At 36.1% G+C, this 21,439-nt stretch overlaps 1 protein-coding gene across 1 annotated transcript; it reads right to left on the bottom strand.

Moving 5' to 3' along the window:
* Positions 1 to 1,575: 1,575 nt before the first annotated feature.
* LOC146449434 (autophagy-related protein 16-1-like) lies at positions 1,576 to 21,405 on the bottom strand. The gene is made up of 21 exons (XM_085101583.1): positions 21,258 to 21,405; positions 18,318 to 18,397; positions 17,068 to 17,105; positions 16,473 to 16,581; positions 15,359 to 15,432; positions 14,722 to 14,812; positions 13,639 to 13,728; positions 12,678 to 12,748; positions 11,887 to 11,952; positions 11,042 to 11,114; positions 9,958 to 10,063; positions 8,981 to 9,051; positions 7,711 to 7,782; positions 7,428 to 7,548; positions 6,305 to 6,365; positions 5,795 to 5,848; positions 5,267 to 5,337; positions 4,337 to 4,421; positions 4,087 to 4,134; positions 3,607 to 3,705; positions 1,576 to 2,536 (listed from the first exon to the last, which is right to left on the bottom strand). Exons 1-21 carry the CDS (start codon positions 21,358 to 21,360, stop codon positions 2,440 to 2,442), a joined length of 1,680 nt encoding a protein of 559 aa, XP_084957709.1. The 5' UTR covers positions 21,361 to 21,405; the 3' UTR covers positions 1,576 to 2,439.
* Positions 21,406 to 21,439: the final 34 nt, after the last annotated feature.

The raw sequence follows: 21,439 nt of genomic DNA, 5'->3' as shown, positions 1-21,439 counted from the left end.
CTTCCCTTGGATTCCCTTGTTAGGCCTTCCCAGAAAACTAGACACATGCATAGTGAACACTATGTTCCGCCCTATACCCATAGTAACATCTATAAATTCGGTTTCCTTCCCCACACAATTGTCTATTGGAATTCTTTTCCACAACGAGCCGTGGACATTGCCAGGGAAAGCCAGGTCCGTGAATTTTTAATATCAATGTAGACCACTGGCTGTGGTGGTGCATGTGAAGTGAAGGGGAAGAGATGATACTGATGCTAAACAAAACAAAATGCTGCTGAGTCTTACTATTGAATTCAAGGCAAACACGAATGGTGCAGTGGCTCATGTTTGATTCCCAGACTTAGCATCATATGTGGTGGGCGATGTAGCAGCTCTCATAAGGTCTCACGTGATTGGCTTGCAACCCTTCCAGAAAACAATAGAACAACAGAACAATACCCCCAACCCTCAAATCAATAGCAGCTGCCACACAACTGAAATAATTCAGGCTTACGAGAGCTGCTACATGACTGTACGCTGTTTGAGTTTGGTGTTGGTTCTTGTCGTTTCTCTGGTTTCCCCTCTCCTCATAAACCAACATTTCCAAATTCCAATTCAATCTGGAAACCAAGGGCCACAGGTTTGTTAGTTGTTAGACTATAAAGTGCCACCCTTGCTAAACTGATCAAAGTCGATTCAAGGTCCCAGCCCTTCATTTTTCACTAGCACCCTTATTGTACCGCAGTTGTATTCCCCAGCAGGGGAGAAGGATCTAAGGTACCCTTCTTGGAACAAGCCTTTCAGTTTTACTGGGCCGAATATCTTACACTGATGCTTGAAGAAAAGGAAATAAACAGTAAAATGTTAAATTCAAGTATAGCCAAAACCTTTCTACGAAAACAACAAGTTTATTTTTTACATTAAATGTGCAGTCAATCTGAGTTGTATTATTTTACAATACTACTGTTGGAAAGCTGATAGTCTCAATACATACGAAAACACTGGAAGAATTACTACCAGCTTGGGCAACCTTACCATCTGCATCTGGTATAGCTTTGAGAAACCTGTTTGCATATAGGGGTTATCATTAATTTTTTGCCAGCAGTATACTTTGTGAATAAACTCTTCAGGTGGTTGATATATCAGAGGATAATTCCCAAGGTTGGAAGATTGTCCAATAAATGAACAATTCACTTTGAGGTTAACTGAGAAATTTTGAGTACAATCTTTCAGCCGAGTGCATTATCATCCAACATACCAGCAAGCTGGATTATTTATTTTATAGACCTCCAATTAATTTCTGTAACATGCACGCTTTATAGTGGAAAAGACAAATTAATGGCCAGCGATGACCATGGCATGATTACTGGTAAATAACTGCAAGCTGACTAGTAAATTTATTAAAATAAAACAGAAAGACCTGAAGTGATATTCTTTCTTGTTTTTCTGCTGTTAACAAATTCAGACAATGGATATCAAATCAATATGAATATATTAAACATATATTTTGAACTGCAGAAGAAAGATTAAATAGAAGAAAGATCCTCGCAGTTAGTACGTAAATTAAGCAGTTGTGAAAAGAAAGCCTGAAAAAAATCAGGCTTTCTTTTCGCAACTGCTTTAGTTGTGTACTAACTGTGAGGATCTTTCTTCTCTTTAAGGATATCAAATCATTAGCCTGTTATCAATAACTGTCCCAATTTGTGATGTCTTTTGTCCAGTTAGAACAACCAGAAATTAATAGTTGGGTTATAAAATTCTACATTTTTTACAAAAAATGTTACTTGATACTCTTGTAAGGTTATTCATTGAAAGCTGCTGAACGTAATGTAGCCCAGTAATTACAATTTTGTGGAATTTCTTAATAATAATTATTGATAGCATACAGAACAAAGCCCAAACTGCCAAAACTTGATTTGCACCTAGTTACTGTTCGATTAAGTAATTTTTAATTCTCACTTCACGCTTTGTACTCCCATAGTTTCTCAAATTGCATGCATTTCTGGGCATAAATGATGTATGTACTCCAATGGTATGTGAAAAGTCTGTCTTTGAGTGACTGCTCACATCCAGACAATATTTTACTATCTTAAAATAACTCTCAAAACTGCATAGCTTTTTTGAACAAACAGCTCCAAAAAGAGCTGTTATTCAGTCAATAATTACTTTGAACTTCACATTCTTTAGATACTGTATTAATTTGCACTGAAAGACATCTCCTTTAATGACTGATTCAATTATGAAGTTTAATACCAGCTGTACATTAAAATTTACGACTTACGACTACCTAATATGAACAGCAATTGACCACAAACTGTTTTCTTAAAAAAATTTACCTTAACTTTTCAATAATTTTAAACATGTGACCAAACGTTTCAGTTCATTTATTTTCCTGAGAGAGGAGTCCGGTAGCACGTTTCAATTGTCTGCATCACTATGCTGTCCAAGATGGGTGCGGCCTCAGTACCTGTTCGTCCAGAGGATTGCGCGCTTATTTCTGTCACAGGTTATGATACTGGAGCCATCAGGATGCCATGCACACACAACTACTGAAGAACTGTTTATAAAAATGTCATACTATCAGGCCCCAGTTGTTCAAACAGCAGATAACTTTATCCACTGGATAGGTTGCTATGCGGCAGATACAATGTGTGCAAGAATTTCCCTATAGCCCTATAATTTGTGTATAAAGTAGAAGTGTTTGTCTAATTAAAGTATGAGATTGTGTGAAAAACTTGCCAAAAGCTTTGGTTGCTGATGTCCGATCTCACCCCATAGAAATGTAAACCGCCATGAGACTTGGTGATATGTGCGGTATATAAGAATTCATTCAGTACCTTTTATCCACTGGATAGCAACTTATCCACTGGATAAAATTAATGTATCAGCTCTTTGAACAACTGGAGCCAGATCTGTAAACCTGAATAGTTTCCAAAAACACGCGGAGATTGGTGTCCCAAATGGGTTCCCTAGCGGATGGGTACAGTTCCCTTGTGTGACAATGAAATGACTCCTCAAATGGTGAGTCTCATGGTGAAACTGTGCCAAATGGCAGGTCTGCACTTTATATGAAACCTTTCAATTTAATGTGCACAATATTTTTACCCAATCTCAGGACCAGGGGCCTGTTTCTCGAAAGTCCTGGTAACTTACCAGGCCCGATAAGTGTCTGGTGATAAATGTTTCTTGACAGAAGTCAATTTTTGTTAGCTTTGAATACTAAAATCTTAAAATCTTATAATTCTATGAAAACATTGGCCAAGTACCATGTCTGTAATCACTGTGTAATCAGCAAAAAAACATTTAAAAATATACTTATCTGGTCCAGTAAGTTACCGGACTTTTGAGAAACGGGCCCCAGGTGTAGCAGTAGGAGGTATTGCATCCTCCCAGGAACCCATGACTGGGACCCTCTGTCTGTATTAATTCTAACGTCAACCCTCTCCCAAGTAGATTTGGTTTTAGAACTGCTACTTATGCACAAAGGTATACTCTTCTTTGATTGGGTATTTGCTTTATACTTTGCTTTTAAAATTATGGCTTCTAAGACCCCCCACCACCTAGGAATTTCCCATGACCTTGCATGAGGTGGGTATGGATTTTTTAAGGAACTGCACAATCACTTACTGGTGCTCTTTAAGAATTTTTTCTAATCTTGCTGTTGAAGCATCCCACACAAAGATACTGCCATCTTGAGAGCCGCATATCACATACTGACCATCAGGACTGAAAGGGAAAAATGAAGTTCAAAAACTCATTAATAATTCATAAGCCCATTACGACCTATCAAAATTAATGGTTGATAAAACATCATGTGCAGTGGTTTTAAAACCCGATAAAACCTCCTTCTCATTAGTATGCAGTGTTTAACATTTTTCTTGTATGCTGATTTCCAGCGTTCACAAAAGCATCATTGTTATGAACTCTCTTGACACACGCTTTTCCAGGAACTTGCAGCACATGTTTTATCGTGCCTAAAACCACTCGGCTACGCCTCATGGTTTTAAATCCCAATAAAACACTGCTGCTCGTGTTTTAAACTTTACTTAAATTGTCAAAAGAGAAATCAGTATTTTTAATAAGTAAGGACTGATTAAATATGGTCACCTGAAGGACGCTCTTGTGTGATCCATCGCAACCTTGAAACCATCAGCACTAAAAACAAAATATCAAAGTAACCAATTAACAATAAGGCAGAATGCACGATGTACTTTGACAAAAAAATAAATGCAGTTTTACAAGTGATTGATTTTGAAAACATTACAAGTTTTTTTGTACAAAATTAGGGGGAAGTGTGCATCATGGAATATCATTGCTTCCAAAACTTCATCATTAAATAAATCTCCATATCCCCCACCTGCATGTCGACATGACCTGATTCATTCTCAAGTCAAGCAACTTAACTGTGTCGTCCCTTGCACTTGCTAACATGTAGTTCATATCTGTTCAGCAAAATCATAAAAAAAGTTTACAGTTAATAAACTGAATCTCTCTGAGAAATCACTCTAACTTAAAATATTCCATCCGAATCAGAGGTGTTTTCCATGCATAATTCTAGCCAAAATAATTGTTTTGAAATCCTGCCAACTTTCCAATGCAAAGGTAAAGGCTCTCTTCCATTCAAGTGATGAGCCTCAGTCTCCGGTCAAAACCTGTAATTCCAGTGGTAGATCAAAACCCTTACAGACTTTATCCAAAAATGGCTGACATTTGAATATTCTTCTGTTTGCATTCAAATTAGCCTTACTAACCTCATTCTTGAGTTCAAAAATCAAAAGAATATTTTACCTTGAACGAGGCTAGTGGGGCTAGTTTGAATGAAACAAAAGTATATTAAAATGTCAGCCATTTTTGGATAAGGTCTATCGGATGGCCCATGAAGCCAACAAAATGAAAGTGCAAATTTTGCGCAAATGGAACAGTTATTTCCATTCCAACCAAAGTGGAGTATCTCCAAAGGGCATCTTTCCAGAATATATCCATTTATTGTATCTGAGCAGTTAGTATGTGCAGTGTGATTGGTCAATTTTGTGGGCCGTATTTAACTGTACAGCCCACTAAACTTCAACTAGTTTCCTTTCCTGCGCGACCAATTAACCTCAGAGATATAATAAATATCTTACTAACCTCGTATTGTCAGTCTACACTATAAGTTATGGATCCTCGCTTTTCCCTGTTGATTTATTGCCTGTGTGCTTCTCACTTGGGCCATAAATCAACAGGAAAAAACTTGGTCCATAACTTACAGTACAGACCTTGAACTCAGTGAACAAACATGGTCACTTACCTGGAGATAAATCTAGAGATGTTATTTTTCCCTGAAGTGTTATTTCTCCAACGCTTGACTGGTTCTCAGTTCTGAAAAAGTGGTAAAATAATTTATTATAATAAGCCCAGTCATCTTGAAAAATTAGCTAGGTAAAACAAATAAGAATGTACAGATCCAGAAAAAATCCATACCCACCCCATGGAAGGTCATTGGAAATTCCTACAGGGAGGTGGGTCTTAAAAGCCAAAATGTTAGAAACAAAGTATGAAGCTAAACTGGAATTTCTTGGGGGAAGGCGGCTGCAAAACAAAACCCTTCCGCGGGGGGAGTATGGATATTTTCTGGAACTGTACATTCTTATTTGTTTTACCAAGCTAATATAGGAGAAAGTGAGACTGTGAGACAGAAGAATGAAATTACTCTGCAATCATAAAAAAAACTGGCGAAAATTAAGAATTGGAGCTAAAAAAAAGCTAAGTTAGAGAAAGGAGGTTAGAAACAGAAGGGATATAAAATTAACTACCATACAACAGGACATGTCCTCACCTTACATCCCAAAATCTTACAGTCTTGTCTAAATGTCCACTGGCTACCTGTGAGCTGAATAAGGAAAGTAAAATTTTTTAACATTATTTTGACCTGGAAATGTCAAAAAAACATGGGGCTTGGGATTCATGAGTATAACAATATTACATCTTTATAAACCTTATTCCAAAATGGCTGCCATTTTAATATTCTTTTGTTTGCATTCAAATTAGCCCTTCTTGCCTCGTTCAAGATAAACTATTCTTTTGATTTTTGAGCTTAAGAGCGAGGTAAGAAGGGCTAATTTGAATGCCAACAATAGAGTATTAAAATGGTAGCCATTTTGGAATAAGGTGTATAGTGTTTGTAAATATGTAAGAAAATAATCTTTCTAATACATTATCAAGCCAAGATAATACTTACCATTTTGACTGGCTTATCTTACAAGCTGTTATTAGACAGTAATGCATAATATATAGGGTAAAGGGTTTATAGAGGAAAAAAGACATGACTGTGAAAATCAATCCTTACCCAATTCCCTCATTGATTACAATATCGTTACAGCTTGAACCAGCAAATATTGTTCTTGTGCCTGCAAAAGTAATGTTGTGTTTATTTAACAACAAAACAAAGAAACTACTACATGACTTGAGGTAGCTTGGACACCATCAGATCTCATTAGATTTTTTTTATGTAATTCTTTGTAGGTGAAGTTCGTGATTAGGAACAAAACCAGAAATTGTGCGGTTCCAAACAACAACAACAACAAAAAATAAATCCATACCCACCCCATGGAGGGTCATCAGAAATTCCTAGGGGGAGGGGGGTCTTAAAAATTGCAATTTTAGAAGCAAATTATGAAGCTAAACTGGAATTTCCTGGGTGGAGGGGGGAGGGGGGTGCAAAACAAAAACCTTTCGTGGGGGAAGTACATGTATGGATATTTTCTGAAGGACCTAGCTGAGTCACTGGCAAGAGGTTGTACATCAAAGACATTTTGCTGTGTTTTGATCAAAAGTATATAAAATCTGAGAAGAAAACACAGAGTGATTTCTTGAGAGAAAAACAAACCATTTTTTTGTTAGCAATTTTTCCAATACACTTGGGAAGAACTTGAAAAAATTGGTTGCAACCATTTCCATCCTCGCAATCAAGAACTCAAATATTTAATATTTTTGCACACTAGTAGACTAATAAATTATCATTGTCAACAAAATTAGACCATTATGTGTTCATTTCCTTTCTTGGTACCAATACGTTTTTAGCTAATCATAGTGACACCAAATATTGGTGATGCTGAGACTTTACAGTACTTCTAGAGAAGCAACTGTTGTTTGTTTGGATTGGTTATCCTTAAGGGTGATTTACATGGCACGACTTTGTCCCATGCGACAAGCTTACGACAGGCCTACAACACGAATTGTTTCGTGTCAATATTCTTTTGTTTGCATTCAAATTAGCCCTTATTGCCTCATTCAAAGTAAAATATCCCTTTGATTTTTGAGTGTAAGAATGAGGCAAGAAGGGCTAATTTGAATACCAATAAAAGAATATTAATATGGTAGCCATTTTGGAATAAGGTGTATATACACAGCAAAGAGTTCCAGACTTGCACGTCCGGCAGTTGCATAATGGACCCCACCATACTACTTACACTGTTTGCTTCTAAGGTCCCAGATTTTTAAGGTTCTGTCATGAGCTCCTGACACTACTTTTGTTGCTCCCCCATAGAACTTTGCAGACATTACTTTTTGTGAGTGTCCTGTGAGAGTGTGCTGTGAAAACACAAAGCCAGATTAAATGTCAAGATGCCAAAACCAGATTAAATGTCAAGATGTATGCCAAGATGTTGGTGGCATAACGGTTGCATTTTGTACAAATGTCAAGGTATTCAAGCAGCAATGTATATTATGAATGTCCAGATGTCTCACCCTTACCCGAAGTCTCTGATCTGAAAGTGTCCACACTCTACAGGCACCTTCATGAGAGCTTGCTAAAATAAGTTTTTCCTGAAATGAAAATAAAAAGCAAGACATTTAAGAGCTAAGAATGGTAATCTTGGGAAGGGTCTTAAAGGATTTACAGATTCATTTGATGTCATAATAAATGTTTCGAGTAAGTGGGAATATAGAAGGCTTTTTATTTCAATGAAATAAGAACAAGTAATACCCTTAAATTGGAGAACAGTTAGGTTTTTGCAACTCAAAACGTTTTTAGTCTAAAACAGGCTAACCACATTTTGCCACCCTTTAAACAAAAATCTGTGCACAGTAGAATTTTGCCTCAAATGGACAGAACTTATCACAGCTTCAGTGTGTCAGGACTATGTTCAAAAACTACCTTGTAAGAAGTTTTAATTCAAAAGTTCTAACTTCAAACCATTTTTATTAAAATTTTTATTCAGTGACACTATTTTTTGCCACAGTGAAGTGAGCCCAGGATCAGTGGACTACACTTTGGTGAGAAAATGGCAGTCTCCCGTACTTCTCTTTGCAGGTTCAATACCTGGAGCATGATGTACTTCAATACAGCATGCCATTCAGAGCTACCATGCTTCATGACACCTGTGCTGTGGTTTAAACAGCCCCAAATATAGACATTATATTAAGTCTCCCTGACCTTTCTCATGTATAGATTTATTTTGTTTTATTGATACTTCAAAAACTCATTAATAATTCATAAGCCCATTGACCTATCTAATGGTCGATAAAACATCACATGCAGTGGTTTTAAAACCCGATAAAACCTCCTCCGTATTAGTATGTGGTGGTTAATGTTTTTCTTGTATGCTAATTTCCAATGTTCACAAAAGCATCACTGTTATGAACTCTCTTGACACATGCTTTTTAAGGAATGTTTTTGAAGCCGTTCAAAAAACTCGCAGCATGTGTGTTATTGGGTCTAAAACCACTTGGCTGCACCTCACCGCTTTAAATCCCGATAAAACACTGCTGCTTGTGTTTTAAACATTACCTAATTTTGTACCTAGTATAATATTATGTAAATATGTAATTACTTTCAATCTCTTATATTGCACTGCTTCATTTCGTCTAGTGTGTTTATTTTGAGCTTCAATATATTGTTTATGTCTTTTTCTCTTTCACTGCCTGCCTCAATTAGCTTTTGCTACCTGCGGTCCAGAGTAATAAGCTAAAAAATTGGAAAAAATAAAATAAAGATTGTTGTTGTTGTTGTTGCTCTTCTTACCTGAGGGTCAAATTGGACTGACATGATTCCTGTATTAGAACCATGCAGTACACCTTTAACTATATAGTTGCCTGAAATTACAAACAAAAAATATAAATGGTAAAGTGAAATAACTGTATTTAGAACTCCTTAAATTAATTCCGTAATCAGTGTAGGCCAATTCCCTCAAATCAATTTAAATTAGTATTTAAAAATGTTGTGCTGAACAAGAATTGTGATTTTGTTTCAAAATCGTCAAGTCTTTGGCACATACCAATTATTGTTTACTAGATAGCTTTCCATCCAGGAATTAAAAAAAAAAGAAAAGAAAAATAGTTTTGTCTTACTAGAATTTTAGCAAACTACTACCAGTCCACATCGAGGTTTTCTTTGAAAGTTTTAATTTCTCATTTTCTCAGTTACCCTTACCTACTGAACTATGTACCTAACTACCCAGCCTTCTGCATACATGTAGTTGTTTTTAAGGGGAGTCATAGTATCCTTCATCCCTATATAATAAATGACTGCATGGGAGGCTACCTAGCTTTCTACAGTCCTAGTCAAGTTACCGGTAAGTTGGGACACTTCACAACCAAGCTAATAGTCTGCCCTTCCTGTGCTCCCCTCGCCCCTCTTGATGTTGTTTCTTGCAATTCTGGCAGCTGGCCAATCTTGTGAACCACCATTGAGAGGGCAGAGTGACAAGATCCATCCCAACAAATGTGACTATTCCCCCATAATTTGATATCAAGACTTAAATAGGTTTAAAAGCTGTCTTGTTAAACACAGGTTAAAATTGTTTCCTTCATAAAAGCTTTTTTCGGCTTTTTGGCGACTACAGATTTGGCACAAATGAAAGCATAAGTTGAAGTTTACTTGAATCCCATGTAAAAGCCAGTGGTTCAGCTTTTTGTCACCAGAAAACCTGATTTAATTAAATGTTTTTTTGGTGTGAATGGGGCCTAAGACTGTAGCTTTAAATATTTTAGTACACCTACCATTTACTTGCTCCCATATCTTGACTTTTTTGTCCGCTCCACCAGTGGCAAACAGTCTCCCTGATAAGCTAAATTTTGCTGCATTTACTTCGCCATCATGAGCATCCTGCAAAGGGATGCATTAACAAAATGGACCGTGGGTCTTTTTTCAATGTTTTTTCACTAACTAGTGCTCTCTAATTTCAAATTATAACACATGTTGAAGTTCAATAATCCACCCAATGTTAGATGTTTCTCTGCAATGCTGTCAATCTCCTAATGGAAGCATTTAGTCAGTAAGTCAAAGGTTACATTTGCCTGCTGTGATTGGTAGATTGTCAACCATTTCCATTTTTTATCCACTACTTTCAGTTAATAGTCTTTTGGTGACAAATTAACGCAAGTTTTCTACGGTCTTTACTCTTATAGACAATAAAATGACATCATAAAATGTTCAGAATTCAAGTGGAGCCATGAACTGCAGGTGAGCGGTTTCACTCAAGGCTGTTTCCTAAAAGAATTTCAAGGAACCCACAAGGCAAAAAACTGTAAAGTGTTAGGTACAGCTGCAAAACATTTAGGCACCCAGAACATTTTCTTGGGTGCCCCAGGCTACCGGGCTCCTGTTAGGCCACAGTCTTGTCATTTTGAACATTTTATGGCGTCATTTTATGATCTATAAAAGTATAGACCATAGAAAAATGTCGTCTATAAACTTGGTTTTTTACAATATGAATAACACGGAAAGCGTGTGAGTGGTATTGGCTTATGTTTATTTTCTATTGAGAAAGCATGTGACGCATTACATCTGACATCATTTTTATTGTCGGTACTCTTATAGACAATTGCTACGAGCCAATCAGTGCGTGGCAATTTTGACAGTTATTGTAAAATTGTGTTTTTAAGTTTATGGGTTTTAGGGGGCAGTTGTCATCTGGGGCCCTGTCCTGTTACTCTCCCCTGCCACATATCATCCTTCTCCTTCCTTTGTAATCGTCTTGCACCTGTTGTCTTTTTGTGTATTTAGTTACTTTCTGTGGCAATTCAATAAAATAAAATAAATAAATGTTATTAAAAGGCATCAAAAATTACCAATTATACTTACAAACTTTTTGTCTGGATAGGATGGGACTGATATTATAGCACAGAACGGAACCATTGGCCCTCCATGATCGAAGCTAAAAGTGAAACAAAGAAGTAGCAATGAAATTAGATTAAAATTCTTTGAAGGGCTTGGTCATACACTATGCATCATAAGTCATACCCCCAGTCATACAAACATCTGTAAATTTTTCATTTTTCAACTAACATTTCTCAGCTAATACTACACCTAATATGCTGGAACTTTGCAGGGTTACTAATAGAAGTAAAAGTGCTCTTTCTAGTGCTGGTAAAAATTTTTAATTTTAACGTATTTGAATTTTCGGCCACCATTTTGGAGAAGGGTCTAAAAGAACCACTCACTTTACGATGTTAGAATTGCTGCTTGTCATCACCCTCAGTGCCAACATATGGTTGGCTAAACACAATTTCTCTGAAAGGCTTCTGAGGTAATAAGACTACAAACTCTTTTCAACAGCCAGAAGTCAATCGGAATTTGCTAATGCCAGAAAAAACACTTCAACTTAGAGAAATGTAAGAGGCAACTTACTTGAGAGCAAAAATACAGAGTGAGAGAACTCTGCCTCGCTCATCCTTTGTAATGTTCAGTTCCAGAAAAAATCCATACCCACCCCATGGAAGATCATTGGAAATTCTTAGGGGGAGGGGGTCTTGAAAGTCAAAATTTTAGAAGCAAAGTATGAAGCTAAACTGGAATTTCCTGGGGGGAGGGGGGTGCAAAACAAAAAACCTTCTGTGGGGGGAGTGTGTTATTTTCTGGAACTGATCAATATGGTTAATACAATTATTTAATAAATTTACATAATTTATGTTTATATGCAAGCATACTTTGGTATATTAACAGGTTCTTTGGCTGCTTCTGAAAGATCCTTTTGAAGCTTTTGCTGTCGTATTCTAAGGTAAGAAATAAAACAGGATGGAGTAAACATTTTATGGATTGTTTACTAATTTTGATGTACAAGTAAACTATTTACAAACATGGATAAGGGGGTTAGTTTCTAACAAAACTGTGGTGCTGCGTCGGTAGGGAGTAGAAACGAATGTTTGGTTTATCAACAGAGTTGATAACTAAAGGTAAATTGGCCACCGTAAAGAGATTCGACTGTTGACGTTTTGAGCGTTAGCCCTTTGTCAGAGCGAGAAGTTTTCTCCAAGTTACCTTTAGTTATCAACTCTGTTGATTAATCAAACATTCGTATTTACAGACATGTTTTGCATGATAAATGTGAGAAATATATGTGGTGTTGGAATGGATGAAATAATGTGACAAAAAAAGCATCAAAAGAATATAAAATATTAAATAATTTATAAATAAGTTATTTAAAAAAAACTGTTTAAAATAGCAGAAAAAGCATATTTTTTTTATTTAGAACCCATCAGTGTTATGCTCACTTTGATGCATATGCACCTAACTCATGGTTTTCAACAAGCACCCCCTGACCCCTCTCTATTGACCCACACTCCCTATTCTCGCTTATAAGCCCCCACCTTCCCCCCTTTCTGGAATTTAATAAGCCACCTAGGAGCTAAACAGGTCTTTGACAGTATATTATTGTTTCATTCATAAATGGTTTCTGCTAAACCAAACATCTACTGAGTCAATTAAAATAAATATTTACCTTAACACGGTTTCATTATGTGCATTTATTTCATCCGCAGCTTTTGCTCTTTGTGCCATCCATCTTGCAATCTGTGAAGGCAACTTCCTCATTACCACTACTGAAGGAAATAGCTACCATAAAAACTTGTGTATAAGCCGCACTCATAGATAAGCCGCACCCCACCTTTGGCACTCGTTTTGAGAAAAAAATAAAAACTTAAAATAAAAAGACAATGAAGTTTGATGCCTCATACTTTGTGGCAAACATTAAGTTAAACAAACTTAATATTTAATTAGTGAATTTGAATGCTTTTTACCATCAAGTCTTACTCTTCATACCTTTTCTGGATGCAAAATTTTGATATCCAGAATTAAGAAGCACTTTTAATAAGATTTCATCCGTATTTAAAAGGCAGTTATCGATAACTCTGAAATTTGTTTTTACGTTACTCATATTCCCATATCACAAAATATGCATCTCAACCAAAATGTTTCCCTAGGATAAAGGGGCTTAAACCTGGACAGTGGTGCACACTGGTGACAAAATGACATAACGGCATAAAGAAAAGATCAGTTTTTTCTTTATGTCGTTATCCTTATGTCATTGTGTTTCAGCTATGCATGATGTTATGTTGTTCAAATTTGTGACATAAAACATCAACATAAATTTTTATTTGTATTTGCGTGATTTTGCCGTTATGTCATTATGTTGCCAGTGTGAGTCAGGCTTTAGTTTCTAAAGAAACTTTGAGCTGGAAATTGGTAAAGAAACAAAAAAGGTGATGTTTTGAGTCCTAGTCCTTTGTCAGGGCAAAGGGCCACCACTTGAAATATCAGTTTTTTAATCTCTTTATGGTGGTTAATTTACATCATCAACCCAGTTGATAAAATCAAATATTTGATTCCCTCTTGAATCCTGCTGATACTAAAGTCGCCATGAATTCAAATTACTTTGTGTATTGTTGCCATTGACTACTCACCAGTTCTTGATTTTCTTCATTTACTTTTCTGTGTTTTTCTTCTAATGCTGTGTAAGCTAGTTGCAATGCCTGTAGTTCGTCTTTTACCAGCTAGAAAAGAATGTACAATTTCTTCCCTAAGAAAGTTTATCATTATTGTTGTGCAATTTTTTAAACTCTCTTTCTCCTGAGATTACTGGCTCTTCATCTCTTGCATCCTTTAGTAAAAAAAACTTAAAACTTCTATTATCATCAACTACTTATTATGTTAAGGGTGTACAAATATGACTTGTCAGTACTTCACTTACCATATTGTCTCGGTTTAGTCATCATTTATTTCTCTGGGAGGGAACCTAAGTTTTACAAGCCCCATGGTTTTTATTAGGTTCCCTCGCCACTTCTTTTCTATCTCTTGTACTTTAATCACTGTAACTTTGCAATCATTTGTAACCATTGTAATCATTGTAATTTATGTAACTTATTGTGTGTGACAAATAAACTAAATAAATAAAGTTTGACAGGAGTAGTGTTAGTGCCAGAAATTTTAGTCCCAGGATCAGTGGACAACAAGCAACCTGACAGACTTCAAGGACTTTTGGATTTGTGGGAGAGGCAAAAAATTGAGCCTATCTGATCCCAGCAGAACTGGTTTTTGAAGTGCTGCCATCTCTATCCTATTATTATTATTATTGAAGATTTCATTTTTGTTTTCATGAATTATTTACATAACTTGGGGGCACGGTTCTGGGCCAGTTTTGTTACACTCAATCATTTTCATTACATTCAAACAGTTTATATGTATTCATGGAACTTCTTAACTATATTTGTTTTCTGGCAGATAATCCATGTCTGACAGCATTCAATAAGGAAGGACAGCTCTTTGTCAGTTTGTTCAGTGTTTATCATTATTATTATTATTATTATTATTATTATTATTATTATTATTATTATGGTGACGAACCATTACTATTGAAGTGAGTGAAGGTACAGAGTAAGTCTCAGTCCGAAAGTGATGTTGGTGACACGTTTAATTAAATTAATTTGATTAAATAAATTAGGTTATCATTTAAATGAAAAATATCTAATAAAATCAGTTGACTTTACCTGACAAGCTGCATCTAATTCACTCATTTTTTGCTGAAGGTTTTTACTTTCCTTGTCTGCAGACTCTTTATCAATGGCCAAATCTTGCAACCTAAAGAGAATCGCAAAAAAAAAAAAGAATAACAGTATAATTTCACTGACTGACTACCTAATAATTATTAAGGGTGGTTTAACGGGATTTTTCAGTGTTGATACCTTCCAAGTCTGAACATGAATCACAGCACATTCAGGATATTGACAACCACAGGTTTCCTAGAAATGTATATGTAATGTCTGTATACACGTATTATTTAATATTATGCTTTAATTGGTACATTTGCATGTAAGTTTTGTTCGATTTCCTTATATCAGGGCTCCATTTAAACTAGCTATATGCTGAACTGGATGCTCCTGTATAAATATTGATTTATTTAATCAAGTTTCAGATTTTACAATCAAATCAAATCAACCATTCAATCTGACGTAGGCTTAAAGCAGAGTACCAGACCCCTTTAGAAAATAAATAAATTCTGATGAGGTGAGTTTGATAAAATCGGAGTTACCATGGCGACACAATGGCGCCATTGCTTTACTTACTTTTTCTAAGGTATTCAGAGCTCAGATACTTTTCTTTATGTTAACATCCATTTCAACTTACTGTCCTTCCTTGCTGCTTAATTCAAGCTCCTTTTCTCGTAATACATTGTTGAGCTCCATTAACTTCTGTGCATTCTGACAACAGATAAATCAAAAAACCGATTTTAATCATTTAATTGCTTCCTCTGCAGTCAAGACAATTTTGTTATCTGATTGGTTGCTGAAACAAAATTTTCCAAGACATTGGCTCAGGTTTTATGATAACTTACAAATGTGTGATCATTTAGCTATCAAAGACTAGAACAGGATGTTACCAGAAATAACATCTATTCAATACTTAATAATTATTAACTCACTGAATGATATACTGCATTCATTAAATGAGTGGGAGGGACAGGTGGGAAAACATTTAGCTCAACATCACGGCAGGTAAGGGGGTTAGTTTCTAAAGAAACTGTGGTGCTGCGTCCGTGGAGAGGAGAAACGAATGTTTGGTTTATCAACAGAGTTGATAGGGTAATTTGGCCACCGTAAAGAGATTCAAGTGCTGATGTTTCGAGTGTTAGCCCTCTTGTTCACTCTGATGAAGGATTTGATCTAATGAAAGGCTAATGCTTAAGATGTTAGCACTTGAATCTCTTTACCATGATAAAACCAGACACATTCATAATGAAGTGTAGTTATACCGAGTGCAGCAGGGTCCATGTACTATGACCAAGAGTCAAATATTTTCTTGTCTAGCTTAACCAAATTCAGTCAATAGGTGGTCTAAGATACCATGATTATTTTCAGTTGCTATAACTGTCGCTTTCAATAACATCTGGACTTGGCAGTTCAAGATTCAACCAACCTTTATGATTTTGACAGCCGTCAATCAGTGCTGCGGACCTCTTAGTAACCAAAGACATTTGGCTCAACAGGGTTAAAAGGTCACCTTCATATGCTGTGATTAGTGGATTTCAATCTGCTTTGTTGGTTTCTATGATCAGTCCAGTTTCACCATAACTATGATTTACCACAGTAAAACGCACAAATCCTTACTTGCGTTTGGAAGTTTTGAGTCTGCATGTTACTGAAAGGTCCAGTTATAATGTTAATTAAAACGTTTCCTCAAGGCATGTTTTAAAAGTTTCTTATCTCTGTGTACAAGTATGGATTCACATTCAAAATCTCACCTCTCCCTTTTGTCGGTGAAGTTCAGTCAGCTCTTCTTGTAGCTTGAAGAGTTTCTGTTCCAATGCAGCAATTTTTTCTGAGCCACCCCCACTCCCTCCTCCTGTTAAACTGAAGAGAGGAAAAAGAAACCAGAAGGTTGTCGACTAACAACAAAAGTACATTTTATGCTTTGCTGACAAGAATATTATTGTACATGTATATAGTGCTATATTTTAATTGATTTTTGGGATCAACCTTTAAATGGTACCTCAAGCACTTTTTGGTTGTGTCCTTCTCCATCTCATATCTGTTTCTTTATTTTTAAACTTGTATGGGGGTGAACTTAATAAATAAATAAATAAATAAATAAATAAATAGAAAGCAAAGGGCATACAAAGTTACTCAGGCAAATTCTTCAATATTTATAGGGTTTGAAAGTTCCATAACAAAATGAACAAAGTGTGTCTGTATATATAATAAAAATGATGCAATTTTAAGTTAAAAATAAACAATAGAAAACTGCTCATTTACCACAGTCTAAGAAATTATTGCATCCTAATTATGCCAATCTTGTCAAAAAAGAACAACTCAACACAAGAAATGATTGGACGATACCTTAATTCTTGAACACGTCCCTGAAGTTCACGTTTTTCCTAAAAATGAACAAAACCAATTAGCGTGGCTAAGGGTACAATGAATTTCACATGCATGTTGCCACAGTTACCACCATAATCACCCCTGACTTGCTCCCATCTGGCCTGTTAGCTCAGTCTGTAGAGCAACAGTAATCAAATTTGGAGGTTGTGAGTTGCAGAGATCTGATTTACTGCCCTTGTGTTCATTTAATTTTGGGAGCTCAACGGAGGGTACTTCTTGGAGAAACGGCATTTACAGGGTTGTCAAAATAATGGAAATCTGAGACTTGCTGAGATGCTGAGACTGAGGTTTTACAATCCGAGACTGACAGGATATTGTGCTGAGAATGGTGTGTTGATGCCACATATGGAGGGAGCAAGATCCTAGCACTAGGAAGATCAGAGAAGGCGGAAAAACTTTTTTTTGTTTGCTTTACATGCAGAAATTTCTGCCGAAGTGGTTACCAAGTGGATAAGGAAAAGAAGAATAACTGACGGCCTTGAGCAGCTGAACGCCCGGCTGGCACCATGTTTGTTCTTTTTGTCCCTAGTACTAGGATCTTCTGAGCAAAAGTAGTTTAAATGGTGCTAGGATCTTCCTATCTCTAGGAAGTTCCTAGTGCTAGGGACAAGTACAACTTTTTGCATGTAAACTGAATGTAGAAAACATATGGCACTAGGATGATCTGCCCTCTAGGATCTTCCTAGTGCTAGGATCTTCCTCTCTCCATGTAAACAGCCCCTAAGAGAAATTCTGCTAGTGCTAGGCTAACATTGCAAAATTCAGAAAAGAAGCATGAACATGTTGTGTTTTTAATTTGGTTTTGGTTTTCGAATTTTCAAACAAGTTTGATTTTTATTTCTCTTTGTCCCAGATTATCAAAAGACAACACTATCACCTGATGAAGACCAGCAGTATGGCATGATACAAACAATGAAGGGATGTGTGAAATAGGGTCCCAAGTTACTTTTGGTGTAAGGCCAAATTCTCCTTTTGTTTCACAAACAAATACAAGGCAATTTAGAAGGAGAATCTAGCAATTTATCAGAAGTCCCTTAGAGCTTTTTTTCTGGCACCCCTTCAATTTTGAGCATCATATCAACCCACAATTACAAGCACCTTTCATGACAATTAATAAACTGTTTTGAAAACCCTCAAACCAAAACAAATTTAAACTGTAATATATACATTCCTTGAAAAGGTCTTAAGAAATAACATTCTGTTCCAACCTGTTGAAGTTGAGCAACTTGTATTTCCAGCTGAACAACTCTTGATCTAGCTGTATCAGCATTTTCAAATAACTTGTTGTCTGTTTGAGAACAAGCAAAAATTAAAACTAATTATTTGTTTGCGGAATATACAAAAATTAACTTAGAGATAACTAAAATAATGTAAGGTAGAGTCACACTTAAGCCTAAGTGGCCTTAACACAGCTGGAGCTTAACCTAGTTTCTGTAGCATAAAGCAACTAGGAGTATTGCTACTCCCCCCTGGATGGGATACTAGTCCATCGCAAGGTTATGCCCAGCAGTATGTCGCCGGTACCCATTCATACACCTGGGCCCAGTTGCTCAAAGCCTGATTAAGCTAATCCACGATTAAGAGTTAACCGAGGTTTTCAACTCGCTCATTAAAGATTATTTTAAAGGCTCATTTTAATCTAATGGTAAAGAAAAGTCTTAGGCAAAACTGAGGGACAAAAATCTTTTGGACTAATCCTTATGGGATTAGTAAATATACTCGAATCAAAGTTCATGTTAACCCAGGATTAGCTTCAGTCGGGTTTTGAATGACTCAGCCCAGGGTAAAGAGACAATGTGGAGCAAAGTTTCTTGTCTAAGGAAACAACACAGCAATAAAAAGACCAGCCTAGCCTCAAACCAGTGACCCTCTGATATTCCAATTGAGACTCCAACATGCTACAGCGTAACCACTAGATAGGTCCTACCATACCTCCATTCAAAATATAAAGCAATGTAATAACTTTTTTCTGGAACTGGTTTTCATGGTACAGTCAACTCTCACACAGCAACCACTTCTCGTAAGCGACCACTTCGTAAACAACCGCTTTGTTTCTCAGTTGAATACTGTTTCAAGAGCTCTCTCGTAAGCGACCACCATTCAAATTTCTTAAGGGACCGCGACCACTTTTTAGGCCAGAAATTACACAATCATATTCTTTTGTTTTCTGTTTCAGTTAAGCAACCACCAAGAATAATCACGTATGATCGTTAGTAAATCATTACTCAGAAGTGACAAAAGTTCAATTTTTAATGACGCTATCCCGGACTGCTGACAGATAATAACAGTTTACAGACAGAGAAGATGACTATAATATTATTAGATCTGTAGGTAAGCCAGAATTGTTACAGTGATCTCTTCCCAAATGTTATACAAAGTTTCATGAGAAGAATCAATAGATGTGAAATATTCAAATAAATTAGTTCTTATTTGCCTAATTTTAGCTGCTATTAGGTAACATTTTTATGTTATTAACTAACCAATCCAGCATAAGGCTTATTTTGCTGATCTTTCCTGTAAGTGACCACCTCCCTTAAGCAATCACTTTGTCGTGCGCCAAGGGTGGTCGCTTACGAGAGAGTTGACTGTATATAAATAATGATAGTCCAGAGCCAAGTATACACTTTCAAGAGTACTGTGTAAATACCTTTCTGCCAACACCTGCTATTTTGTGTGACACAATATACAAATAACTTCTAACCCATGTTCATACCCAAATATCATTCCCACTAATATGAAACATGAAAGTAAAAGTTTGAAGGCAGGTCTTTCATAAAAGGGGCAATGTCACCTCACCTATTTTTGGTGTTAACCCAAAAATAAATTTCTGTCAATTATGGAAATGTTAAAATAATAGTGTAGTTTTGCTATTGAATCTCACGAGATAAATGGATGCCTACCATAGTTTTCTTAAAATTACTCTAGTAGTGCCGACGAACATAATATTAATTTTGTTTGGCTTCAAATGGACAGGATAGAAATGGATTGCAACTTGAAAAAAATGGCCAAGTTTTTCAAGTTCTTTCCATTACAACTGGAAAAATTGCTAATACTATAGAAGTAAATTTGTATGGTTTGTGTCTACAGTTAAATTCACCAAAACAAGGCAAAATCCCTGTGATAATGTTTTGAGTAAAATGTTACATTGATGCCCATGACCCCAACACCAGCCAGGTTTTGACTAATCAAATAAAACTGTGGTAATGGTATCAGTTATAAGCAAAGGTTTGGTAATACATAAGAAAGTAAAAATCAGAGATAAAATCGAACGATGTTTCAGAGTCAAAAATGGAGTCATGATGACCCCGAAATGCAGTTTGATTTTATCTCTAATTTTTACTTGAGGTATCATTTATCCCAGTAAAGCAGTGTGTGAAGCTTTAATGACAGGTCTGCAATTAATTTTCCTGTGATGTAAATACATCTTACATGCTAAGAATAATGAAGTCAACAAAATATTGATCAGAGTTTTCATCCAGAGCACTAATTTTCTGCCAGATTTAAACAAACAAAAGTAAAGGCCTTCAGAATTCCAATTTTTTAATTAATAAAACAAACCAGGAAGTTTAAAATCCTTGAAAATAAATTCTGTTGCTTTCTATGAGTCACTGTATAAAATTTAAAATAGCATTCAAGCTTCTTATTTTCCAATCAAAACTTTTCACTTTTAATTTTCATTCAAGTTCCGACCTATCGTGAGCTGGGACGTCTTTTGCATTTTCCAACATTATTTCTCTTAAAACCTTCATTTCCCTTTGGCAAGACTTCCAAAACAACAGATAAAAATACATTTTGTGTGCACGTTCGAAGCTGATTTTATTAATAGCTAGACGTGAGATTGACAACGAAGCACTTTTATTTTCAATGTACAAATGCGCATGATGCCATCTTGAATATCAGACTGAAACTTCACTCCAAAGAAATTGAAAAATGTATATTTACTTCTTTGATCCCCATTAATCTAATCTCCAGTCTCTGGTGCAAAGTTTCACGAATCCGCGAAAAATCAAATCTGTATGATTAAGCATAATATTTTTAGCTCAAGTTCTGCAAAATGGTGCCTTGACCTTTAGTGAAATTTTCCTGGTTTTTAATATGACTGTCAGTTGAAAGAAAAATTAACAACAAGACTTTCAAACTCTACTTACGTTCTCTAACAATATCTTTAAAGCAGTGCCACTCAACACGATCTCTGCCTTCCAGTTTCCTCAATATTATTTTCCTCCAACTTTGCCGTTCCCCTCGCGCCATCTTGTTTGACTGGGATTGAACATCCAGTTTCAACCGAGCTACGTAGCTCGCTACAATGACCTGGCACGATTAGGGGCTG

Source organism: Pavona decussata, unplaced genomic scaffold (genome assembly GCF_977016875.1).
Source record: "Pavona decussata unplaced genomic scaffold, jaPavDecu1.1 SCAFFOLD_602, whole genome shotgun sequence".
Taxonomy (NCBI): Eukaryota; Metazoa; Cnidaria; class Anthozoa; order Scleractinia; family Agariciidae; genus Pavona; species Pavona decussata.
This window is presented reverse-complemented; position numbering and strand designations above follow the sequence as displayed.

Excerpts from the sequence above, each read along its gene's own strand:
- LOC146449434 (XM_085101583.1), bottom strand. The coding sequence starts at position 21,360 with ATGGCGCGAGGGGAACGGCAAAGTTGGAGGAAAATAATATTGAGGAAA. Across the intron at positions 14,813-15,358 it reads TTAAGCAGCAAGGAAGGACA|GTTGCAAGATTTGGCCATTG; the intron begins GTAAGTTGAAAT and ends GATTCTCTTTAG. Across the intron at positions 7,783-8,980 it reads CAGTCCAATTTGACCCTCAG|GAAAAACTTATTTTAGCAAG; the intron begins GTAAGAAGAGCA and ends TTTTCATTTCAG.